The sequence below is a fragment of the Biomphalaria glabrata genome, chromosome 3, assembly GCF_947242115.1.
Source record: "Biomphalaria glabrata chromosome 3, xgBioGlab47.1, whole genome shotgun sequence".
NCBI lineage: Eukaryota > Metazoa > Mollusca > Gastropoda > Planorbidae > Biomphalaria > Biomphalaria glabrata.
The window spans coordinates 21,908,665-21,936,219 of NC_074713.1; the positions used below are offsets into that span (position 1 = coordinate 21,908,665).

General features: G+C 35.5%; 1 protein-coding gene across 2 annotated transcripts; it reads right to left on the reverse strand.

Moving 5' to 3' along the window:
* Window positions 1-2,009: 2,009 nt before the first annotated feature.
* On the reverse strand, window positions 2,010-25,584 carry LOC106056884 (isoaspartyl peptidase/L-asparaginase-like). Of its 2 annotated transcripts, XM_056023974.1 has the most exons (9): window positions 25,326-25,584; window positions 23,386-23,528; window positions 22,202-22,362; window positions 21,144-21,283; window positions 15,012-15,122; window positions 7,357-13,002; window positions 6,197-6,386; window positions 4,932-5,052; window positions 2,010-2,189 (listed from the first exon to the last, which is right to left on the reverse strand). In XM_056023974.1, the coding sequence occupies exons 1-6, from the start codon at window positions 25,510-25,512 to the stop codon at window positions 12,776-12,778; spliced, it is 969 nt and encodes a 322-aa protein (XP_055879949.1). In that variant the 5' UTR covers window positions 25,513-25,584; the 3' UTR covers window positions 2,010-2,189; window positions 4,932-5,052; window positions 6,197-6,386; window positions 7,357-12,775. The 2 variants fall into 2 exon arrangements, with proteins under 2 accessions (XP_055879949.1, XP_013069249.2); XM_013213795.2 differs by lacking the exon at window positions 6,197-6,386.
* Between the last annotated feature and the right edge of the window lie 1,971 nt (window positions 25,585-27,555).

A 27,555-nucleotide genomic window follows, 5' to 3' on the forward strand; every position in this document is an offset into this window, starting at 1 on the left:
CCCACACATTGACTTAGACAGTAGCTTACATTACACCGCCCACATATTGACTTAGATAATAACTTACATGACACCGCCCACACATTGACTTAGATAATAACTTACATGACACCGCCCACATATTGACTTAGATAATAACTTACATGACACCGCCCACACATTGACTTAGATAATAACTTACATGACACCGCCTACATATTGACTTAGATAATAACTTACATGACACCGCCCACACATTGACATTCTACTTCTATCAACAAAAAATTCACAACAAATAAAATGACTTTGTTCGGGACTGATGTAATATAAAGTTTATCCAGAAGATAGAACAAAAAGTAAAGGGGAAAAAAGGAAACAAATACACAGATTACAAATACACAGATTAGTTTGTACACACACGTAAACTTAAATGACATGCACACTCTTTCTTTAAAGCTACTTGGTCTAATATTTCAAACATAAGGTATGGCTATAAAAAACTTTCAATCTACTATTTCTACTATACTCTACAACTCAAGGTTTTTATCAAAGCCCAAAGGGGTGAATTAAGTCTCTCCAGCCTTAACCCAATTAATGAGGACGACGAATCTAAGTCAATAATCATTTGACATCTCTTGCCAATCCTTCATAATTTTGAGCACTTTTGAAGTTACTAGTGTGTGTGTGTAAGTAGGAAAGGCTTCGGGAGTCAACCCTGAGGAAAACATCAAGAGCCGGAGATCTTTGTGCAGCTTGCAACACTCACGCTGCACCATGGAAGAGCCTGCGATGCAGCTGATCCCAAACTGTATTGGCACTTGCCATCCCTTTGAATACATCAGCGGCGTTAAAAGAGGACAATTGCTGTGAGGGCGACATCGTTCCGGCCCTATCTAATGCCCAGGCATTCATCTCATTTTCATGAGATCATCCAATCGTTTCGCGACTAGAGGAGGCCATATATATGAAAGCAGGAACGAAAGAGAACATTTGATGCTCATAGCATCATTGGGTTTTGATGCTCACACACACATACACACCTATAATAATTATGTCACTTTGGCCTATCCACCATTAAAAAATAAACACTAGAGACATTATGGTTCGTATTATAGATATTAGAGACACATGCTAATTTAATGTATTCTACTCAATATTTCTTTTTGGAAGGGAAAATCAATATTCCAATAGTTTTGCATACTATCTCTTTCTGGTACCACGTTTTGTTTTGACAACACTTGCCGACAACACAACAAACAACTATCAAATCATTATCTGCTTCCATTTTTTAAAAATCTAATCCATATTTTAGTGGCGGTGCAAAAAGAAGGACAGTGGCTGAAGGACTTGTGTTTACGTAATGTATCTCAAACAGTGTTGTGGACTGATGCATTGTGGGACTAGGCATAGTAGTTTCGACGTAAACTTGTGCTAACAATGTTTAAAAAAAACGTATGACACACAGAGAATTTTATGAGAATAAACTACCTACCACAGACATATATAGGTCTGTGCTACCGACATTATCTGGCCATGACATTGTAATCAGCTATTAAGTAATAACTTTTGCTCCCAATTATGCAAAGAAAGTACAAACAAAAGTAAGTCATGAACTGGCCAGATACATTTTTAATATGTAAAGACGAAATCTCTGTAACTACAGTTTATTTTGTATTACTTTTTTTATTTACAAAAAAACAGCGCATGAAAACATCTATAGGCCTCTTAAGCTTTTTTTTAAATATTTTTTTACAACCGAAATTCTAGAATTGTTTATTATGAACAATGGTATGTTATTAATATTGTTTTACTCAAATCTTCAAACCTTTTTTTTTTCGCATGTACTGTGTGTAAATAATTGTATCCATTAAAGGTTTATTCTACAATCCAATGTTGTTGTTTTTTTCCCCTTTGAAATGTATGAGTTAGGAAAACATTCCTCAAATTCAAATCATGTTGAAAAGTTTATTTCTAAACACAGCAGAAGTAGCAAACACAAACAAGAAGAAAGAAAAAAAAAATCAATCAACTGAGACATTTAATTGTTTTATTTAAAATCTTTCATCTATAGTTAATGAAACAAAGCATTAATTAATGTAATCCTATAACAGTGGAGTGGAACTGTTCCTATCCAGAAGAACAAGGACGCTGGGTGCTAGAAGGCACGTTTTCCAGGGTTGCTCTTAAATTTGGCTGAGTGCTACCGCTGGCTGGAGGAGGAAGTATTCCAAAGGTGGATAATCGTTCAAAATAAACTTATAAAAAATAGGCTTACATTTTTAAGTGTAACTGTTTGTTTTAAAGACTAATTAAATTTAAAGTTAGATATTTTATTTCTCTGTGACAACAGTAACAGTTAAGTTCGTTGTCTTTATATGAGAAATGAGTCCTGGTAATCACAACAAATTTCCGTAAGGATCAATAAAGCAGTCTTAGTCTTAGGTTCAATTAAGCGTCCTTATGCCAGTTTGATTAGAAATAGTAACTCTAAACTCAACATAGGTATTTAAAGTCCATAACATGGAATGAACTGTCAAACTAACAGGGGCACAAAAAGAACACATTTAACGACATTACTTTTTGGAGGAACACGTGTGAAACTTACGATACATAATGTACCAAATTTAAAATTAAAAAAATATTTGTTTAACTTTAAGCTATAAATCAAATCTTCTACGTGCATATATATTTATTTATATATTTTTATTTCCCTTTTAAAATAAAGGATATAATATCTGTTGTAAGGTGTTTGTAACCAGGGCCGCCGCGAGGGTTGTGGCCGCCTGCGTGCGAAATTAAAATATGCCGCCCCCCCCCCCCTTTTTTTTTATTTAAAAAAATCATTAAGACTGAGCTGGACACTGTACCTAAAGCGCTCTTTAATTTAAATCTGTTTTTGTAGACGATTCCTTTTTCTTTCATGTATAACATCATTGTCGTATCCCCATGGGCCCTCTAAGATGTTTTGTTGTCAATTTTAACTTTGCGTTTTTGTAAAGAATGAAAAAGAAAAGAAACTTAGTCTTAATTATAACACAATATTTAGGTTTTATTTTTTTAATATTTTTTAACACTAAGTATAGAATCCAAATTTAGGTAATGAAATTTTACTAATAGGAGTCAGTTTCACAGTTCTATATATAATTGGTTAATGGTCAGTTTTTTGTCCGAAATAGTGTTGCCTACATTAATTTTAAGCATTGTAAAAATTTCTTCAAGGAGACAGAATTGAAGATGCGGCAGGTTTTCGATAAAGTCGGCAAGGGGTTTGATACCGAACCGGGACTAGGCGCTAAGCGTATTCTGGCCTTTTTCTCTTAGTAAGAAGAGAGAATTTAAAAAAAAAGGCTAATATTTAAGTTTTTTTCTTTCAGAACGCATCCTAATAAAAAAAAAGAAAAAGTCAATGTCCATTTTAAATCTAATAATAAAGAGGCATCCCTTGCTAATAGTATTATGCGAGGGAGATTCATTCTAGGTAGGCCTACATATTGTCTGTAATGGGCGTGATCTTTTTAAAAATATTCTTCGTGTTAAGTAAGACGTCTCTGTCGCGGACGTTTTTTTTTTCACACAAAAGTCGTCACTATAATAAAGTGCAATAAACGGAATAAATGCGACTATTCTGAGACCAAAAAATAAATCCAGAAGAATCACACCAGCGGAGACGTTTTAAAATGTTTTCTTCAAACGTTTTGACCCATATTGTTGCAAAAAGCGGTCTACATTTAACAAGGTCTTATTAGAAGATATGAGGCGTGGCAGCTGAGCGATAAAGCGCTTGGCTTCTGAACCGGAGGTCCCGGGTTCGAATCCTCGTGAAGACTGGGATCTTTTGGCGCCTCTGAGTTCAACCAGCTCTAAAAGGTACCTGACATTAGTTGCGGAAAGTAAAGGCGGTTGGTCGTTGTTCTGGCCACGACACCCTCGTTAACCGTAGGCCAAAGAAAGAGATGACCTTTAATCATCTGCCCTATAGACCACAAAACTCTTTCTTGTCTCAAGATTGTCTGCCGTTTCACATTTGCATTACGCTAATTTCATCATCCTCAATGCATAACCACCAATCAATCGCTTAACCTCTTCTTACCGCCGCCTAGGAAACACACACACACTGTATAACACCCCTTTTTGTCAGAAAGTTGATCCGCCCCCACTCCCAATTCGAGGTACTCGCCACCACCCCTGTGGGGGGGGGGGCCCAAAGTTTGAGAAACGGTCCATTAAAAATACTGATGATCAATAATGCAAAACAGAATAATAGTAATAATAATCCAATACGAATACTTGCACAATTTTTAAAAATAAAACACTAAATAGAAATATGGGCCTAACTACCGTTATATATAATTAAATATTAAGTAGTACTAATATTAAATATTTATAAAACTGATTCCGTTTTTACTACGAAAAGAAGATAATTTAAAATGTATTTTAAACTAGAACACAAGTGAACTTAATGAAGATTTATATCTACACTCTATAATCGGTCAAAAATATTATACTCTCAACTAACAGCCATTTCAAATAAAAGGGACAATGTTTTAAAATTGACTTTCTAATTGCTAGATCTACTTACAGGGCGGGCTATTCGACTCGAAACAAATATTACTAACAACCCGCGAAGATTCAAGGCAGGGAGGGGGGGGGGTCGGTGCTTATGGAAAAACCTATAAACTCGCGCGCCAGTTTCCAAAATAACTTCTTATTATACGAATATCGTCCCCCCCCCCTCCTCACCAATATTCAAAGGATAATAGAATCATTAGAATTTAAATAAAATATTTATGTCATTTTTCAAATTTTTAAACCAAATATATATATATATATATAAAGGAATCTTGCTATGATGATTTGGCGGCCCTGTTTGTAACTATGGGGATAATTTGAAATCCATCAGTTTTAGTTTATGGGTAAGCTTCAATATTTGGAAAAAAATAAAGTTTTTTTACCGTGACCTTCCACTGGAACAGATAACTTATCGCCAACTCTTATTTGGGTCAATCCAGATTTGTTCTGCAAAACAAACGTTTTCCCGCCATCCTTGATTTCTGCGACATGAGCAGACGGCGCCTGTTCAGAGATGGGAAATAAATCGATGCATCATATTTAAAATCTAACTTGCAAGCATGTTGATTGAATTCATTATAGTATAGACTCTGTAAAGTACATTGCAACCACTCTGAGTTAAAAAATGTGATTTTCAGGGCTCAGCTCATAAAAGGCATATATCGCCCCGACTAATTGCATATTTTGCCTATATTATGTTAAATATGACTCAGTATAGAGCATGGCAACAACTGTGAGTTAAAAAGTGTGATTCTCGGGGCTCATAAAAGGCATTTATCGCCCCGACTAACTGCATATTTTGCCTATATTATGTTCTAACATATGTAAAATGATTGTACCCTAGTGTTTTGTACATCCCCTTGAATGGAGTCTACCTATTAAATTGCTACTATTCTGGTGTATCCGGTGTAGAGAAGAGTTGATAAGCCAAACATTTCAAACGGTCTACGATCATGTTTTGTGTTAGTTTGTAGTGCTAAGCGTGACTCCCGTCTACACACACACATACACTATTTCAATAGAAGAAATCAAAAACAATCTAAAATATTGTAGTTCCGCATTATATTCAAATGCTTTTCGATATTTTTTACATGGTAACCTACATGTAAGCATATAATTCAAAATGATTTTTATAACAAGCAAACAATAAAAATCCTTTAAAGAAAAAAAAAACTTATTTAAGGGGAAAGAGATTCAGACATGCAAATATATCACTGAGGAATGTAGAAGTTGTTTCCCTTTTTCTATATCAAAAAAAAAATAATTCCAATAACTAATTGACTCATTGGTTAATCTTTAAATTGGTTCATGTTTTGTTAGATACAATCATATACAATACATAATCGTTTAACGTTTCAACTCGTGTCCGAGAATGGGTGTGCCAAAAATAAAGTGTACAATTATTCAAGGGGACAAAACCCGACATATTTAACTACATCTGTGAATGAAGCACTAAACAAAATAAATAATAACCAGTAATCAATTGACTAATTTGTTAATTTCTTTATTGATTCATGTATTGTCTACGGCAATTAATAATTGTGCAAAGTTTCAACTTATTTCGAGAATGGATGTGTCAGAAAAAACGTGCTTAATATTTTACCAGACAGACAGATATAAGTTTTGTAAAAATAGAAAAGGCCCTTACGAAAAAATAGCTAACGGCCTGGTCAGAAGTCAGTACTATAGTCCAGTTGGTCAGCGTCTGCTGGACATTGAAACATATATCTATTTCTGCCTTGAACCAACCATTGCTATATTGTTGGACAGGGACAGGAACTACAATAACGGCCTCCAAGGTTGCTACTGAGACAACCAACAGACAGAGAGTTGATAGCCTGAAACAAGTAGAGGATAGATTTGTGTCATTTTATCAAAATCATGTTTTAAGCCCTCAGCCCCTGGATGACAAAGTGGTCATCATCGAACCACGATGGGCGAACTTTATATATGGAGAAGATCATGGGAAGACATATTAGGAACTCCATCTTACGTAAACACAAGCGGTGTTACACTGATGCGCCAGTGTGCAAATGTCATCTGGAAAGTCATAATTCTTGTCAAATCTGTTTGCTTTCTCAGTTGACACTCTTCTTCTTCTTCTTACATGATACAGACGTTACTTCAAAAAAGAAGATGATTACGTCCTTCCCTCTTGCATTTAGTCATGCATATTATCCAATGACCTAAATTCTGCCAAGTCACTGGTTTTCCTGGCTAGCTGAGGCTACCCATTCCATGCTCTAATAGCGCTAGGGAAGAAGGAGCATTTGTACAAATTTGTCTGATGTGTTTCCTGTTTCTTCTGTAGAACTGATTGTCACTTCAGATATTATATGAACTAGGTTTTCAATGTTTCGAAACTATAGTTCCTGGTTTCTACTTAAATCTAGAATTTATTTGCAAATTGATTGCGTTCCGTCTTGACAACATGAAGTTTATAAGCAGAGACTGCAGTGAATAATGCTTAATGCTTTCTTTTATAGCTGTCACAAGACGATCTTTGTGTACATGTACCAGGTCAAGAAATGTTAGAAGCCAATCAATCAATCAATGCACTTCAAGCATTAGATACAAGATGTTGAAACTGAAGTAGCCTAAATGGAACGGGTCTTGTAGAGGATTCAATGTGTTAAATAATTATTTTTAGTTGCGAAAGTAAATGTGAATAAACCGACAACTTCAAACGTAATTAATATTCAATTCAAATTATTTATTCAACTGTATGAAATATTACAATAGGTATATTTGGTGCATTTTTAATCAAGCTAACTTCAAGACTAAAGTAAATAGAGTATGAACACTTACATCATGTTTCACTTGTATACTAACTGCTCTCTGAAGGTTTGGCAGACTTCTAGAAAGATAAGATTGGTTTCAGGGGGAAAATACCTAGCTACTGTCATCAGTTAGTGAACTTAGTGAAATCTTTTACATGTAACTGTAGAATAATTAGGCCTACACTTGTGTTTTGGTTCACGTAAGATAATCATTGCAGAAAATATATACATTAAAATATATAATTTTCTACAAGAGAAAGTTGTAAACGAAATTGTATTTTATTAAAACTAATATCCCACAACCCCTCCAAAAAAAAAAAAAGACAAGCTTAACTGATACTCCGTGTTTGTAATGGTGATGTTTTGGATGGAACTGTCTTTTTTTTCTAACATAGCAGACTATCTGCGATTTTCTTACACTGAGGCAAATCCATAAAAGCAATCTTTTTGGTGAATCCAATGTACATAGAGGCAACTCCAACAAAACATCTGTAGCAAATACAGTGAAGAAATGTATGAACTATGCAGTATGACTAGGGTTACCATTACCAAACGTCGGCTAAAAGGAGGACATGTCTACCTATTTAGATTCGTGTCCTCCATCCAGCAGACATAGGACTAATTCGCGAAAATGGCCGTCTTGTTGTTTACTTTAAGCTCATATTATCCATTTATTGAACTCTTCATCGTCAAACAAACACATTTATTGAACTCTTCATCGTCAAACAAACACATTTATTGAACTCTTCATCGTCAAACATAAACACATTTATTGAACTCTTCATCGTCAAACATAAACACATTTATTGAATTCTTCATCGTCAAACAAACACATTTATTGAATTCTTCATCGTCAAATATAAACACATTTATTGAATTCTTCATCGTCAAACATAAACACATTTATTGAATTCTTCATCGTCAAACAAACACATTTATTGAACTCTTCATCGTCAAACATAAACACAATTATTGAATTCTTCATCGTCAAACATAAACACATTTATTGAATTCTTCATCGTCAAACATAAACACATTTATTGAATTCTTCATCGTCAAACATAAACACATTTATTGAATTCTTCATCGTCAAACATAAACACATTTATTGAATTCTTCATCGTCAAACATAAACACATTTATTGAATTCTTCATCGTCAAACATAAACACATTTATTGAATTCTTCATCGTCAAACATAAACACATTTATTGAATTCTTCATCGTCAAACATAAACACATTTATTGAATTCTTCATCGTCAAACAAACACATTTATTGAATTCTTCATCGTCAAACAAACACATTTATTGAATTCTTCATCGTCAAACAAACACATTTATTGAATTCTTTACCATTAAACGTGAACTATTTTGTACATAACACAAGAGGACACATTTTAGGATAAAACCCTAGATTCCTGTATTTGAAGCTGTTCAAAATAAGCCTGTTACTCATCAAAGTTTACGCGATTATTTCTTTTTATTTCTGGGCCAAAGGCTCTCGCTAAAATGTGTTCTGGTGTTATGATTGATCAACTGCACCTGTAGCCTAGTGATGCTTTTTTACAGGTAACTTTACGACACCAGCTTACTACTTATATCTTTGGCAATAAATAACAAGAAAAAAAAACACATTTTCACTTGACCGTTTTAACTATTTTTTGTATCACACAAAGTACTTTGTATTCATAACGTCTTTGAGCCCCAAAACATCATGGCCAGCCTTCTATTAATGTCTTTGGAGTCGCGGGCATATATCTATACTGTAAAGCAGTAACCTTATTTGGTCTGCGGGCCATTTTAATTTTTGGCATTCGTGTCGCGGGCCATATCACCAAAAAGGAAAAAAAAATACAATAAGCTATTTTTATTAGTTTTATTTGTGGACCTACTTACATAAATTCATGTGATGCATGGAGTTTATCCAAAACCATCTTCTAAATATTTGTCTTCATAGATGAAACACCAAGTCAGAGCACTGAATCTAAATGTTCATCCGTGAGTCGATTACGTAACATGGATTTCGCATATTTCATCACTGAAAAAGTTTATTCACACAAGTATGTGCTTGAAAAACTTGTGATCACCCACTTGTTTCCGAAGATTTTGTAAAGTTTCTTAGGTAACAGGCAGTAGAAGTCAATAGTCTGCATCACTTGAAATTTGTCAAGCAGGGATGTCTGGCTTTGTAAGTCAATCAGTTCCAGTTGTAGATCTGTCGGAGCACTTGACACAAGCAGGGATGTCTGGCTTTGTAAGTCAATCAGATCCAGTTGCAGATCTGTCGGAGCACTTGACACAAGCAGGGATGTCTGGCTTTGTAAGTCAATCAGTTCCAGTTGCAGATCTGTCGGAGCACTTGACACAAGCAGGGATGTCTGGCTTTGTAAGTCAATCAGTTCCAGTTGCAGATCTGTCGGAGCACTTGACACATCGGCAGCAAACGGATTTTGAAAACGACGGATTTCATTTTTTAAATTATGAAAATCCACAAATCTTTCACAGAAATTATTCATCAAGAGCCTCAGAAGTTGGATAATTTTTTCTTTATTTAGCTGCTCATCATTTTGTAGAGTGGTTCAGGTTGGAAGTGTTGAATGGAGAGTTGCAAATTTGTTTGGAAAGCGCTCATGTCTGCACACACATGCGAAAGCATTCCCTTGTAGTTTGGTGTTGAGTTCATTTAGATTTGATGTGATGTCGCATAAAATAGCCGAATCCCACAACCACGAGGGGTCGTTCAGTTGTGGCACTTGTTTTGATTTTTCCATCCTAAATATTTCAATTTTGTGTCTCAAAAAAAAACAACGTTTTAATACCTTTCCTCGGCTTAACCAGCCCGCACTTCATTGTGAAATAGAACGTATTCAGAATTCTGTCAGAAAATCTTTGATAGTTCTGTGATTCAACGCTTGTGATTTGATGGAATGTACAGTACTGAACATAATCAGCATCACATGGTCTAGATTCAAAACCTTTCCTCAGAGATTTTGTTGGTGAATGATGCAGTGAAGCCGCAAGGGTTCAGTTCCATTCGACTCAACTTTTTAAAATAACTCTTGCTGTCAGTCCGCTGTGACATCCAGGCATATTTCTAGCGCCATCAGTAATCACTCCAACTAATTTATTCCAAGGAAGAGCAAGGTCTTCTATGATGGCTGACACTTCTTTGAACATGTCTTCTGCAGTTGTAGTCCCATGCATGCTCCTCATAGCTGCTAGCTACTCTTATATCAAAATTGTTGTTTGTACCGCGAATAAATACCAAGAGTTGCGCGGTATTGGTTATGTCAGTGGACTCGTCAGCAGCAATAGAAAACATTTCGAATTCTGCTGCTCTGTCTTTTAATGTGAACGGAAATTTTGTAGTGTCATGCGAGAAAAGCTGACAGCTTCTAATGCATTCTTCTTTTCAGGACATTTCTTCCATCACTGCTAGCAAGCACTTTTTTTACACATTCGTCATTGGATAAAGGCTTCATTGCTCTATTTAGGATGTGAGCTGTAGCTGGCCCTTATCGCCGACTCATTTTCTTGTCTCTTTTTGTTAAATATTCTCGTCAATCCCACGATCTCTATTCGTAACTTGGCAATCTTGTCTTCATGGCTCAAATCAAGAATGTCACCATTTGTGTTTATGTATTTGGTTTCATAATTCCTTTTAATGTTATGTTCTTTAAAAACAGCCACACTTTCTTTACAAATGAAAAATGTTGGCTTATTATCGAATTCCACAAAAAAGTAAAGATCTGTTCACTTTTCTACATGCAGAATCCACTTTTCGTTTCTTAGATTTTCCCATTTTATTAAATCACAAACGTTAAACAATACGGTACCAATCGCTTTGACATTAAAAGAACACGACCCAAAACGAGGCTTCAATGATGCTCTGTGTTGTACACACAAGGTGTCAAGGACACGGCTAGCTCAAGACAGTAGCGGAATTTTTCAAGATTTAAAAAATAGCTGTCAAGTCTTATCTACATACAAAAAAAAAAACACTTGTGTTCTTACAATAAAAAAAATATTGAATATGAATATTAGAATACCAAACATAAAGATGGAATTCACCAAATAAAGAGTAAGAATTCTAACTTAAAGAAAATATTAATCGAAACTTTCTCATTTTTTTTAATCATTTTGTTCCAATGTTTTGGCGGGCCGGATTGAAGCACGTCGCGGGCCGGATCTGGCCCGCGGGCCGTAGTTTGGGCATCGCTGCTGTAAAGTATAATGTGAGGTGTATGTATGTATGTATGTTACTTATAGACATCAAAACCGCTTGACCAATCTTGATAAAACTAGGCAGGAATGTTCCTTGGGTACTAACTTAGACCGTAGTGTATGTATTGTAGCCCTAAAACAAACTTAAGACCCTCAAAAAAAATAAAGTTGTCCGACTCTATTAAAGCTATAGTATTTATGGATCTAGGCCATGGTTAACAATGTTGACATGAGTAAAGGATTTAGACCTAGATTTAATTTTAAGAAGTACACTTTGCGCAGATAGTTTTTTACTTTGACACATGAAAATACAAAAGACGATCCATTGATTTCATTATATAATAAAATTAACCTTCAATTTTGTGTTTCAAAAGCATTTTTTACATAAATTAGTTCCTGATATCTGTGACTACAGATTTCCTGGCGAACATTCTTTCATTAGACAATACCAATTGGTTACACATTAACACATCTCTCTACTGAGTCTATTCCTAGGCCTAGGTCTAAAACTCTTATTGAATTCTAAGATGATAAAACTTCTTTTCGCAAAGATAGTTTTGTGCTTTAACACATAAACATACTAATTATTGTCCATTCATTTGATATTTTAATCAATTTAACATTCAAATTTGTTTTTCTAAAGTATTTTTAATACATTCGTTCGCTGTTCGCTAAAGTTGCGTAGCCGTGTTGAGATAGGCCTATATTCATTCATGAAAAAAGGTCACGCATGCGCAACACAGAATGAACTCTATAAAAGCCAATTTTTAACTCTAGATTTGTAGATTTAGATCTATGTCTACCTCAAGATCTACTTTATACTTTAACACATGAACATACAAAATTAAGTCTATTCATTTCAAATTTTAATCAAATATATGTAGGCCTACAAGCAAATGTTTTAATTTGAAAAAATGGATTGAAGCCTAATAGCTATTTTGATTTCATAGCTTCATTCACACTATTTTTACATTGACACATTCGCTTTACTTATTACATTATTATTTCGTTTAATTGTTTACAAAACACTCTCAGTGACTATATCGACAGTAATGCGCAAATAAAGACCCGCGGGTCGCGGGCAACATATGTCTAGTGCTACCATAAAGATAGCCTGTTATTATTTTAATTTAATGCACGAACATTGAGAAACGTATAATTTCAATGCAATACATTTATTATAAAACCTATTCATTTTATTACTGTAGATAATGTTTTGTTGTCTAAATTTCTCGTGAATTTTCCTGAAATAAAGTTTCCGTAAATTCAACTGTAGGATCGATCCCGTATTTGAGGTTTCCTTTCTTGATTTGCGCCCAGGCCATTCGGTTGGTAGTGAAGTGATGCGCCACGTCTCCATTCTTGTCTATCACGATCAAACCTCCAGCACTGCCCAGTCTTGTGGACATCAGCTCTAGGGACTTCTGGGCAGCCTCCTTCGCACTTGCACCTTAAATAGACAGACACGTTTAGTTCACAGACTTGAAGAAACAAAACAAGCATTTGTGTATAAAATAAATATAATTGATATTAACTAGTTAAAAATCAGTTCTAGTTAGATCTATGTATAAAATTACAAAAGCCTGGGCATTATTATTATTTACTTGTTATAAAAAAAACTAACTTGGCATAACAGAAAAACTAATCTACTTAGAGAAAAAAATTAACTCACAACTTGAAATAGCCTAATAGAAGTGAAAATATAAAGGCCAGATTTTTTTTACCAGCCAATTTTAAGACAAATAATCTCGATTTGATTGTCATGATTGTCATACATTTAGCTGTAAGTATCCAGCGTCAGTTAACCTAACTGAGTCTAGGTCTTACATTGCCGAAATGTATACATACTAGTCTTTAGGCCTAATTCGATTGAATCGAATTTTTTTTTTTACATAAATGACTAAATCTGAAGCACTATTCAACGTTTTATTAAATAGTCAAATACTCTAAAGATAAAGTGATTAGAACAACTCCAGTTTTTTTTATCCCATATATCAGTTTTGTAAAACCTTTCCCAACTGAACACTGATGGAACTATATATCAACGATCTTCTTATGGAATGGGGTGGGGGGGGGGGCAAGAAAGACGTATTGGATTTCACTCTCCCCTTAATAGCGATGTCTCTAACTGTAAGGCCATTAAATATACAATCTATTTTTTAAAAGCCTTTTGGCATAGGCTTTGTATCAATCAGATGTGGTGAAGTGTCAAAATGTTTTTGCAAAGCTTATATCAACTCTGTCTATCTGTCTGTTTGGTAAAAAGTTTGAACTTTTATTGTCGGATCAAGTTGAGACTGCACAATTATTGATTGTAACTGACAAAACACGAATCAATTAAAAAAAACACCAATTAATTAATTATTGGTTTGTTTGTTTTTTATATCGAAATGAGGGGAAAATATGCTACTTCATGAGAAATTTGGATGTATATATAGATTTAATCCTCATATTACGTATGGACACGTACATTCTCTCCCACTTTTCATGTTGAGATTTTACAGTTATTCACAGTCGATAACAGTACAAGACTCAATCCTAAAATTAACTAATAAGTTAATACATTAGTGATAATTAAGTAGTTTTGTTTTATATAGCAGAAAAAGAGCTAAGTCCTGCCATTATCATATTAAATGGCAGTAATTAGCGGTCCTTTTTGTTAGATAAAAGTAATATTTTTTTTGTGGTTGATATCGAGAAATAAAATGTGTAAATAGTATTTTCACTAAAACCTATTTAATAGGCGTACTCTCACAACTTTGAAACAATGTCTGTAATTACTTTAACTATAAAAGTTTCCCTTTCAGACCTTGCGATCTAAAGGGCAAATGATGGCATCTGCTACTGTGGCCAAAGGTTAACGAGCAGACTGTCAGTGGCCAGCACAACGGCCAACCGTCTTTACTTTCCCCAACCTGCGTCAGGCACTCATTATAGTTGGCTGGACTCAGGGGCAACCTAAAAATCTCGAAATCCTGATACCAAGCGCTTAACCATTTAGGCACCGTGCCCCTATTGAGCGTACAGCGGTTGATTTGAAACCTCTTTTTTTTTTTGTAACTTTGTTTTTATTATAGTTCGGGCGACAGTGTCTGTGACATCTTTGTAGGGATAACACTCGCAAAATTTGTCTCGCAACTTTGTCTCTTGAGGGCTTTATTTTTTATACCGGTATGAAGCCTAGTTACTTTCTATTGCATCTTCATCCAAAAATGATATGAGGAATAGGTTGATATAGAAACCAAAAGACTTATAGCGGAATGTTTTCTCATCTACCTAGGACTCTTGGGATTCGTGAGTACATGAAAATATGGCAGCGATGAAAGAGATTATTAACCAGATTTGACACAAGCTCTACAAAGTTACATGAGGTTATGAAACATGATTCTGAAAAGCCATAACATTAATTAAAAAAAAGATCTATAATCAGGTTTTATAATCATAGAACACATACATTACCTTGTTCTAAAAGCTCAATTACTTTTTTAGTCAAGCAAAGTTTCATGATGGATTCTCCGTGACCAGTGGACGAGGCAGCACCAACTGAGTCATCTGCATAAGCCCCTGCACCTGATGCAGTGAAAGAAAATTAAAACTTCAGCTTCAAATCGAGATGATTCGGAACTATTCTTTGAAAAACTAATAGGAAATATTTCAATGTTAAAAAAATACATTGTCATTTTTTGTTTACAAAAGTGACATTTATATAGACTACAGTCTCGCTGTCTCAGGTAGCCTACAGAGAGAAACACTCGTAAACAAATGAGTCATATTACTTTTCTCCTCATTTTTGACACTGCTATTCTCGTTCTGCCTTACAGCTTGAGAAGTGTTAGAAAAGGGCATATACAAAACTAAGCGAGGAAACAAAACACGTGTTATAATTTTCATATTGTTACATCTCATGCCTTAAGCTCCAGAAAGTCAATGTTTTCTTCTACTTCTTCTTATTGTATCTGTTTTTCCCCTATATATGTTAGGTTGTTTTCACCATGCGTAGATCTATGGATCATCTATAGATCATAGTGTAAGTCTGTGATGTTTACAAAGTCTATAAACCATATTGTCGCACTCACTTTTGAGTTGTTGATGAAGTCAAGTTCTCCTTTCAGACCTTTTGATGTAAGGGCAGGTTATCCTTCGATTAACAGTTAACGAGCAGGGTGTCATATGGCCAGCACAATGACCAACCGGCTTCACTTTCCCCAACTTACGTCAGGTACCCATTAGAGCTGGATGGAGTCGGGGGCGCCATGAAAAATTCCGATATTCAAACTCCCAGTCTTCACCGAGATTCGAACCATGGGCCCTATGCTCGGAAGTCAATCGCTTAACCATTCAGCCACCGCGCCTCGCCTAGTTGATAACTATATCTCTTAATATTCTCATTGAATGTGTCTATTGACAATCACGGCACCTCACAGAACCTCACCTCATGAGCGGGGTGGGGGTGGGGTTCAAACCCCCTCGAAATGAAATCCCCCCCCGCAAGGGGGTTGTCGGAGTTTAGTGACTGATCTTTTGCTTTAATTTTGTTGATTTTAGGTGAAATTTTAATACTAAACCATACTTGCCCTAGCACAGCCAAGGGGATTTTGAGTTTAAAACCCCCTACCAGGGGGTTTTGAGTTGGAAAACCCCTTACCTGGGGGTTTAGAGGGGTTATGAGTTTGAAACCCCTACCAAGGAGTTTTGAGTTTGAAAGCCCATACCAGGGGGTTTTGAGTTTAAGACCCCCTACCAGGGGTTTTGAGTTTAAAACCCCTAACCAGGGGTTTTGAGTTTAAAACCCCTAACCAGGGGGTTTTGAGTTTGAAAACACCTACCAGGGGGTTTTAAGTTTGAAACCCCCTACCAGGGGTTTTAAGTTTAAAACCCCCTATCAAGGGGTTTTGAGTTTGAAACCCCCTACCAGGGGGTTTGCATTTAAATCCCCCTCTTCTATAAAACAAAAAAAAATGCAAACGACAATCCCAAAATTCTAAGAGCACATCAAAGGAATATTTTGATTTTAAACCCCTCTCCAAAAATTACGATAAACCACTCTTCAATATAAAAAAGCAAATTACACACTCAAAATTGTATGAGCGTAGCCAAATGGGTTTTGAGTTTAAACCCCTCTTCAGCTGGGTTTGAAACTAAAAATACCTCTTCAGTATAAAAAAAAAGCAAATTACTCACTCAAAATGCTATGAGCATAGCCAAACGTTTTTTTTTAGTTTAAACCCCCCGCCAGCGGGGTTTGAAGCTAAAAAATAAATCTTCAAAATAAACAAGATTACAAAGAGAGTTTGTGTTACACAAACTCAAAGGCGGCCCCCGTCGAAGTCGGATCCCTGTCGGATCTGCATATTCACAAATAATATTCAAGAGGTGATTTAATTTTGATGGTCAAAAGTAATAATGTTTCAAAGATTCATTTGCCGTAAATTTAAATTTAAATAAAATAAAAAATAGTAGATTAGTTTTAGTATATTAAAACATTACAATATTGATCAAAACGTTTGGAAATGAAAATCTACACTTTTTTTTACACTTTAAGTTTAGAAATTGAAATTCTACATCTTAATCTAGTCTATTTTAGTCTAAACTAGATCTAGAAATTCTAGATCTAGAATCTAGAATAATTTTAATTAGTATATAAATCCAGATCTAGATATACTGTAATAAAAATCTAGATCTAGTTTAAAAAATCTAGATTAGATCTAAATCAAGATATCATTCCTTTTTTAAACGCGAGTCACATAACGAGGCTTAATAAACATTACTATACCGAGAATTTTTTTTTTTATTTCATTTGAAGAATTAATTCCATATAACGTCAGAGGGAAAAAAAAACACTACGTCACACGGCCTAGCTAGACTAAAAATCGCCTTCATCATTACGAGCCATTTATCGAGTGTTCATAGACTTTGGTGCACCGAGTGCGTTCTTTAAGCATTTCATTTAAAGAATTCATTCTATATGACGTCAAAGAAAAAAAAAACTACGTCACACGGCCTAGCTAGAATAAAAATCGCCTTCATCATTACGAGCCATTTATCGAGTGTTCATAGACATTGGTGCACCGAGTGCGTTCTTTTAGTATTTCTTTAAAGAATTCATTCCATATGACGTCAAAAGAAAAATAAACACTACGTCACACGGCCTAGCTAGACTAAAAATCGCCTTTATCATTACGAGCCATTTATCGAGTGTTCATAGACATTGGTGCACCGAGTGCGTTCTTTTAGCATTTCTTTTAAAGAATTCATTTCATATGACGTCAAAAGAAAAAAAAAACACTACGTCACACGGCCTAGCTAGACTAAAAATCGGCTTTATCATTACGAGCCATTTATCGAGTGTTCATAGACATTGGTGCACCGAGTGCGTTCTTTTAACATTACATTTAAAGAGTCCATTCATATGACGTCAAAGAAAAAAAAATTCCATTACCTCACAATAGGCTAGTACCGGTACCATAAAAAAAAATGTCTTTATTTACACGAGATATTTAACGAGGGTTCATAGACATTGGTGCACTGAGTTCTAATAGAATTTATTTAAAAAGGATCAAAGCCGCATTGTTTTTGCGTTTTGTCTGTCAGTCGGTCTGTCCGTCATCTTGATATAAAAAAAACAACAACTAAAAGTTATTAAAAATTGATTAACCTTTATTTTACGTTTCAAAACATCGCAATAATTTTTAGGTATGAACACAATTGAAAAGTTTATATAATAGATTGTTCCGGATGTTTGTATAAATAGTAAAAGAAAAAGAGAATTTCAGTTAAATGTAATACCGTTAATTAATTTTTTTGGATGGTCTCGTTTAAAAATTAGATGTACTACAGCCATGTGGAGAGATTTTCATACCTTACTTTGGTGTTTGGATTCTGTTTTCCTTAAAAATCGGAACATAATATTAACGATAATTAGATTTTATAATGTTTTAGGTAGAAAGTTAAATGTACAGTAAGAGAGTAGTGAGTTAAAATATTTTTCATAAAAATCCGTAAAAACATTATTTCGTAAATGAGAAGATTATTTGTTAATTAATTAGAAGAGGGAGTTCAAACAATTATTTGGCGTTAGTAGATTTTTAAATAAATTCGGAAATTTCTGGCGACGATTTGTAAGAAACAAAATCCGGAACTTTCTTTATCGATTAAAAAACTTCTATGTTATGTTTTAGAAAGAAAAATAAATGTCTGAAAAGTAATTTTCAGTAATCAATTCTAGTAAATTACTTTTTTTTAAAGCCCTGAACAACCTATTGTCGATATTTTTAAAATTTGTTTAAAGATGAAAATACGGAACAATTTGATATTGATAACCAAATTATAGTGACGCATTGTCAAATAATATAAGTGTAATATTAGTAAATTATGCGATTTCAAACAATCATTAGGCATAATTCATGCTTTATAAAACAATATCCGGAACATTTTACACTTAATGAAATATATTTAGCATTAATATGCTATTTACATAAAAAACGGAACAACATATTATTGATAATGTGTTTTTGCAACGTTTAAGCACGGAAATTGAATGTAATATAAATTAGAAGAGCAAACAAACATTTGTTGGGGTTGATTAGTTTTGCACAAAAAAATCCGGAACAATCAATTTTTAGATACTTAAAACTATTGATATGTTACGGGAGGAACATTAAAGTGTAAACAGATTTTCAATAGCTTTTAGAGTTCTAGTTTTTTTAATCTAATCGTGACGGACAGACCGACCAACAGACAAAACGCACAAAAATAATCTTCTTTTATTTGGATGGGGGCACTAAACAAAAAATAAATAAAATCTGATTTTTTTAAAAGTTGGTTTAGCACCTGATCATGTAGCGACGTTACGCTACTGCACGAAAATCGCTGTATAAAAAGTCCATTAAAAAAAATGTGCGTGATATTTACATACAAAATGCATTATTAGCCTTTATAAACAAACAGAAATGTTTTCTTTTAATTTTAGCAGCTAGTTGACCAGAAAAAACATCTTTAACTATTATTTATATTTGTTGTAAACATTTCGTGTACATTTTTTAAATATATTTGACTTAGTGATACTAAAAATACACAGAAATTGTTAATCTTTGTTAGAATATTGTAACATTGCCTCCCTTACATTTACGTAATTGTTTTAGAATTGGTGTATTTTTATGAAAAAATCGCTTGCATAATTAATTTTATAAATTAAACGGTTTGCTTTTAGAAAACCAAAAGTAGCCGTTGCACCTAAACTTTTCAAGCCGCATTTAATGATGAAATAATATTTTTCATATCTCTTCTAGTTTTCGAGATCTGAGTGTGACAGACGGACAGACGGACATTTTGCACAAACATAATAGCGGCTTTTTCCCCTTACGGGGGCCGCTAAAAAATAAAAACATTTCGCAATCAAAATGCTATGAGCGTAGCCAAGCCTATTGGGTGTTTTGAGTTTAAATTTCCTTTCGGAGGATGCTAAAAAATACCTCTTCTATATAAAAAAAAAACATTAATTAAAAACATTAATAAAAAAATTACACACTAAAATTCTCTGAGCGTTGCCAAGCCAATGGGTGGTTTTGAGTTTCAACTCCTCTCCTCTAGATGCCTTTTTTAAAAGTTTAAAACCCCTCAAGATAAGATAGTTTTAAGTTTAAAATCCCCATACAGGGCGTTTTAAGATTAAAAGCCTCTCTCTTCAATATTATTTCTAAAGCTACAGTCACCAAATTCTACGACCGTAGCTAAATATGGTTTAAATTAAAAAAAAAACAACTCCAGATATATTTTTAATTTAAAACCCCCCAACACATGATTTTGACGATAAAACTTCCCTTTTCGATATAACATGTAAAGCAAAATAGTCACCTAATTACAAAATCGTAGTCAAGAGAAGTTACACATGTCTACCAGTGGCTGGGCTCCATTAATAAAGTGCAATACAATTGAAAAGCACTAAATGTGGCTCTACAAAGATTTCTAAGAGATCGGGTCTCAATCAAGGAAATCCTATACCGAACTGGGAGTCGACCCCTTAGTAAGGTTGTGACAGAGCGTCGCATGAGGTTTGCTGGACATGTTCTCCGACAAAATGACTTACGCATAATAAGAGTTGCGATGACATCCTAGTACAACATGGCGCCATACATTCATGGAAGTCATCAGAGCAGGTGGGAAGAGGCTTCGGACATTGCCAGTGACAGATTTTTGTGGAAACAGCTTGCCAGCAAATGCGCCGAACCGCGAGGGAGGGTCTAAGTCAGTAAGAATAGCACATAAGGTTTTTGAAATAAAACTTTTTAATAGCAAAATAATGCACTGTAGGTACCTCAGAATATGCAGTTAGTTAGCTTTCAATACCAGAAATAGTGCTTGGCGGCGGGGCTCCATCCAGGAAGAACCTATTCTTGGGCACAATAAACGTCTTCCAAAAGAATGAATGGTCAGAATATAATAGAGATTAATTATGTACACACACACATCTATCCATCCAAACATATATATATATATATAATTTTTTTCCGGGGGGGGGGGCGGGGGTCGAAAAAATTCCCCCTACCCCCTCCCCCCCCCCGAAAATAAATCCTGGCTACGCCCATGCCTCACCTATAATTGGTGTATCGCCCACTCTACCAGGACGCTTTGCTGTTATTCCACCGGTAGATGTCGCGCTAGCCAGGTTGCCGTAACTATCCAGCGCCACAGCTCCGACTGTATCACAGCCTGTTCTTTTAGGGACATCGTTTCTGAAAGTAAGGTAGCAAAGCAGAGACATTGATCAGAGTTATCTGGCATGAATAAACATTGTGTGTTGATCAACACCGTAATTGTAATTTTTTGATCTCCTTCAGTCACGAAGCATTGAAATGAGATGAATTCCTGGGCATTAGATGTGGTCGAAACAATGCCACCCACACAGCAGTTCCCCCCCCCCCCCACCTCTCCACGCAGCTCATGCATCCAAATGAACGGCAAGTTTGGGATCAGAGGTATCGCAGGCTCAGCCAGGGAGTAGCACTGTGTGCTGCAAACTGCCTAATGGTCGATGTCCCAAGGATTTTTCCTCAGGGTGACTCCCAAAGCCTTTTCCAAGTTTGGGTATATCTGCATGGCAGCAGAGATTTGAGTTATCCTTCCCCTAGGTGGGTAGCCAGCCAAGGTTAACGAGCCCCTCCAGCCAGAAGCTTACAGATTTAGGCGCCAGTTACTCGCCTTGTCACTTATCCTGTTAGTGTAAACAGTTCCGCCGGAACAATGTTTGGAGTCCAGGAGTTGGACTAGTTGTCCAGGGCTATTTGAGAGCCATCGGAATTATTTTAGGCCTATATGTGCTGGAGTTCTTATATCCAATACCACCTCCGGCAATAACAATCAAAAGTATAGGCCTAATATTAAGATGTATATAATTGTTTCATTTGGTCTATTCTTTTATTACGATGTGCTACGACTCGCTTTATTTAATTCTATTTTTAAAGTCTCTGAAATATTTTTATGAATATAAAATAGGCCCTATCTTGCACTAGCTTCATGGGAACAAACTGTTTTTGCGATTAATCCTGACATAAGGTGTCTCCCCTGCCACAGTTACCTTCAACTTACTGTAAGTTCTTTTTAGAAAATTAAATATTGATATCATTACCCTATATTTCTATAGTTAGATCTACCTGGTAGAGAACAAAGCATTAACTGTTGTTGAAAACTTCATGTATCTCTCCCATTCCTCTCTTGCTTCTGGTGTGACTAGTTCATATTTGTCTAACTTTGGAATGTTTTGTTCTTTAGCGAAACCGTTAGCGCCCTGACCAACCAGCAGGCAATGATCGGTCTGTTAAGGATACAATTCAATGAGTGCAGTTATGTCTATGGTGCAGTTATAGATCTAGTTAAAATAAATAATAAAATGTATTGTATGCATGGATTGTTTGTAAGCATACTTGGAGTCATCTCGCACTTTCTCAATAATTTCACAAGTGTATTTATTACATGACAAACTAAGATATATAAATACTAGAGATAGATCTAGCTTTCAAAAAATCAAAGAGATTAGTCTTTTTCAAAGGCAGAACTCTATCTAATGTTTTTAATCTTTCAGTCAAAAAAAAAAAAAAAGACGCTGAAAGATTGCTTGAATTTGCTCTTCCAATAACCCATTCGTTCGATTTGAGACATGATTGTCTCACAGAGTTATAAATAGTTTTAACTCGCTAACCATTAATTAACACTCAAATAGACCTACTTTACTGGTCATTTTTAGCGTCAGCCCGTAGGAAATAGCCGCTATTGATTGTGTGCAGTGTCCCTCTTCCTTACACATAGTCACCCTTCGCTGCAGCGATAATCTAACTTCAGACCATTATAGGGGAGAACAAAAGCCAGCGAAAACATTGGAAGTCAGACAGAAGGAAAGAAGAAAGACTGAGAATGAGAGAGAGAACAAGAGAGAGAGAGAGAGAGAGAAAGAGTGAGGAGAGAGAACAAGAGAGAGAGAAAGAGTAAGGAGAGAAAGAGAACAAGAGAGAGAGAGAGAAAGAGTGAGGAGAGAGAGAGAGAGAAGTCAAAGTAAAAGCCATAGAGGGGAAAAAAGTAAAAGAGAGCGAGAAAGAATGACAGAAAATTGTATGCATTCAGCAGGTCTACATAGGCCTACACAAGATTTCATAAGCTCTTCATGTTAATCTGCAACTTAGTGTGTGTGCAATGAGGAGCCGATCAACCCGCAGAAACACCCACGATTTTGTATATAGCGCAACCCTATTTATTCATATTTTTTTTCCAAAGTATTATAACCTAATAGACCTTCAAAGAACAGTTAAAGTACAGCTATTAGACAACCATGCTATCGAGTTACCTTCTCCATGACAAGTCTGGCCAGTTGGACAGGATGAGCGATATCTTGAACTGCAGCCACGGCACCCGAGTTCAATGTCTTTCCATCCATGATTATAGCGTCCAGTTCTACTTCACCGTTCATGTTTAGGACGGCGCCGTGCCCTGTTCAATGTATGCAGACAAACAAGTCATCAGTCTGAGAAGTTTCTATCGTGTCATAAGGCACTCACAAACACACCCAAGCAATAATTTATAGTCTCATGTCTTAGATACTGGTACACAGCAAGCTGAGAGAGTATGACGACATTGAAACACACGGTCGTTTCCAGAAAACTACAAATGTATCCAATGGAAGGCAAGGTCACCGGGGCTCTAACGAAATCGTATCTAGAAAAAAGAACTCTTTCAATGTCAAAACAAGCTGATTTTATTAATTGTAGACAAGAACTATTAACACGATATAAACAAGAATGTAGGGAGTGTTACGTGCACATCGTAGTGTAAATATGGACTGGTGCGAATGAGTGTTGAAAGGAGAGGAGAACCGAAATGAAGGAAGATAAACAAAATAGTGTTTACAGTGTTAATTAAGATTAAATTATTTATAAACTATGATTTTGTCGTTTTGATGCTGATGTATCGCTACAGAGTCTCAGCATATAATAAAACGTAACAGGGAGCGCGTCCGAGAGCCAGTCATCATGGTTTTATTTAAACCTTAAGATTTATAGACTATAGATTTGAATCAAAACACTTGAAACAACGACCATTATTGTTTGAAATATATATTGTGTTCCAAATTATTTCAGTTCAAGGCATCATTTTATTATTGTCAGTGTTCCAGCGTTTACTTTCAAACTCGTGTTGCATTGAATCTTTAAAAATTTGTCAGACGTCTTTTCAGAGACCTCATCACTAATCATATTGAATCTTCAAGAATTTATCGGACATCTTTTGCTATTGAGGCTTTGAATCTTTATTACAAAACATATATATATATATATATATATATATATATATATATATATATATATATATATATATATATATATATATATATATATATATATATCAACTCACTCTGTTTGTGTGGTAAAAAGTGTGTACACGTTATTTCTCCCACACCCATTCTCTGATTAAGTTGAAAATTTGCACATATATTCATTGACATAGACAAGATATGAATCGATAAAAAAGTAACCAATTAAACAAATAATTACTCGTAATTAATTATTTTGTTTAAAAGCAACAAGTGAAACTAATACTTTAGTATTAACAGATATGGCTTTGTTGGGTTTAGTCCCCTTAAATAATTGTTAACGCTATTTCTCCCTCACGAATTCTCCGATCAAGTTGATACTATAAACAATTATTTATTGTACCTAACAAAACACGAGTCAGTAAACAAAAATACTATATTAGTCAATTAATTATTGGTAATTAATTATTTTGGTTGATATCGGATAAGGGAAATAAGTTTAACATTATTGGTAGATAAAGTTTTAAGGACGGATTTCATCCCCTTGAGATAAGTTTTTTTTTTTTTTTTAAAGATTTTCCTATCTTTTGTTTGTTTCTTTATGAAAATAGATGAAATGCTACAAGTGAGAGAAAAAGCAACAAACAAAATGTTTAGGAAAAAAAAAAGAAAATTAGGAAGACCATGGTATAATTGTAGGCTATAATTAATCATTGTCGTAATAACACATTTCTCTAATTTAAAGCCCTTTGTGATTTGCACAGAACACATATTAATTACTAAAATCTTTATGATAGCAAACATAATTCTGATTTGTTGATCTCAATCATCGTCAAGTGTTGTTTTACTACATGAAATAATTTGTAAAGAAGACAAAATAAACAGAGTACGTGTTTCTATAAGATTTGAAACAACGAGGTTTCAGTTAAAACCTGCTAGTCTTACAAGTGTTGAGTATAACTTTATTTTTTTTTTCTTACCGGCATCGAATATCGTGTCGTCCTCCATGACGGAGACTGCAGCCACAACAGCGTCCAATGCGCTGCCACCATTTTGAATGACACTAAATCCTTTGATGGCCGCAGCTTTTACTCCACTTAAGGATCTTTCCGTGGCCAACTCAGGAATGGCCCAGGCGCCTCCGTGGACAATAATAGCAGGTTCCATGGTTTTTGTCTACTACACGTGATATGGAGACCAAGTACTTTGGCTTATTTACTTACTTCTGTCAGAAGATAAAACAAGTGACGTCGCATACAGTCATCCTAATTAGCACAGTTCTTTCTCGTGTTTCCAATGGTCAGCATAATTACCAAAGTGACAGTTAGCAAAGGTGGCCCTATATTTTGATGACGGAAGAACATGTCTACTCAGCGGTTATTGAGAAGACTTATGAGAAACACTGGTGTGTTGGGACTTGGGACTGAGGTATCTACACTGCATTTTCCTGCTATTAAAAAGTTTTATTTCAAAAACCTAATGTGCTATTCTTACTGACTTAGACCCTCCCGCACCGTTCGGCGCATTTGCCGTCAAGCTGTTTCCGTAAAAATCTGTCACTGGTAATGTCTGAAGTCTCTTCCCACCTGCCACGAGGACCTCCATGAATGAGTGGCGACAAGTTGTACTAGGATATCATTGCAACTCTTCTTATGCGTAGTTCATTTTGTCGGAGAACATGTCCCGCAAACCTCATGCGTCGCTCTCTCACAATCTTACTAAGGGGTCGACTCCCAGTTCGGCATAGGATTTCCTTGATTTAGACCCGATCTCTATAACTGACTCCTAAAATCTGTCTTAGCCATCTTTGTTGAGCCACATTTAGTGTTAGATGACTATTCACTTCAGTTTATTAATGGAGCCAGGCCACTGGTAAAAATGTGTTACCTCTCTTGAATACGCTCTTGGAATTAAGTGACTGTAGTTTGCTTTAGATTTTATATCGAAAAGAGAAGTTTTATCGTCAAAATCATCTGTTGGGGGTTTTCCACCTCAAAATGCTCTGTAGGGGGATCTTAAACTCAAAACCATCTGGAGGGATTTTAAACTTTAAAAAAAGCCATCTGTAGAAGAGGAGTTTAAACTCAAAACCCCCGATAGGATGGCTACGCTCAAATAATTTTAGGGTGTAATTTGCTTTTTATATTGAAGAGGTATTTTTAGCATCAAACCCCTCTGAATGGGGGTTTAAACTCAAAACCCCTTTTGGCAACGCTCATAGCATTTTGAGTGCGTAATTTGCTTTTTTTCTTACACTGAAGATGTGTTTTTTAGCCTCAAACCCCCCTGGGGGTTTAAACTCAAAACCCCTTGGGCTATGCTCATAGATTTTAGAGTGAGTAATTTGCTTTTATTTATATTAAAGAGGTACAATTGGGAAGACATAGCTCTAGACCGCAACAGATGGAGAGAGACAGTGACCAAGAAAGCTATGGACAGTTCTTCTTCTTCATCGTTCTCATTGTTATGTTGGAGTGTTCATATGACTAGACCAATACATGAGATGAACTGCGCAGTGGTTTCAAAATCAGGGAGCTCTCCATATAGTTTTCTTTCTATTGGGGTGATTTGGGGCCAATGTCTTATACGGGCCTCTTGGTAAAGAGAGCAGTTTTGGAGGACGTGGTCGGCATTCTCTGGTGATACTCCACATGGGCAGATTTCACTGGTTCCAATTTTGAGCTTCCGGTACATGTGTTGTCGCATTCTGTTGTGTCCGGTCCTGAGTGGAAAGATTAGACGTTGGTCTTGTCGGGATAGCTTATAGTAAGCGTCATCTTTCTTGTGATTTGGATGAGAGCTCGTCCATTTCTCATTTATTTTGTTTACAATTAATTTCTTCATTTCTTCTGGATAGAGTGCAGAGTTTATTTGAGAGTTAGTTCTCCCACTCTTGGCTAGTGTGTCAGCCTTCTCATTTCCTTCTAGTTGTATATGGGCTGGTATCCATTGAATAACAGTTTTTTTGCTGTTGTTGTTGAGCTTTGTAAGTGCTGTTCTGAGGTTTTTAATATAAGAGGAATCAGAGTTTTGCAAGCTTTGGAGGGTTGTTTTTGCAACGGTTAGCAAGACAATCTGACTGTGAGGGGAACTTGGATGATTTGCTAGCATGGTAGCAGCTAGTGCTTCCCTTTCTGCTCTGTGACTGTCAGAGAGCTCTTCAGTTGCAATGGATTTTTCTAGTTTTCCTGCATCTGGCCATTCGATAAG

Bases quoted from the DNA above. Each gene is read 5' to 3' on its own strand.
- LOC106056884 (XM_013213795.2), bottom strand. From the start codon at position 25,512: ATGGAACCTGCTATTATTGTCCACGGAGGCGCCTGGGCCATTCCTGAG. The intron at 23,529-25,325 runs GTAAGAAAAAAA...TACATTGAACAG, and splicing joins CGACACGATATTCGATGCCG to GGCACGGCGCCGTCCTAAAC. The intron at 21,284-22,201 runs GTAGATCTAACT...CCTTACTTTCAG, and splicing joins AATGCTTTGTTCTCTACCAG to AAACGATGTCCCTAAAAGAA.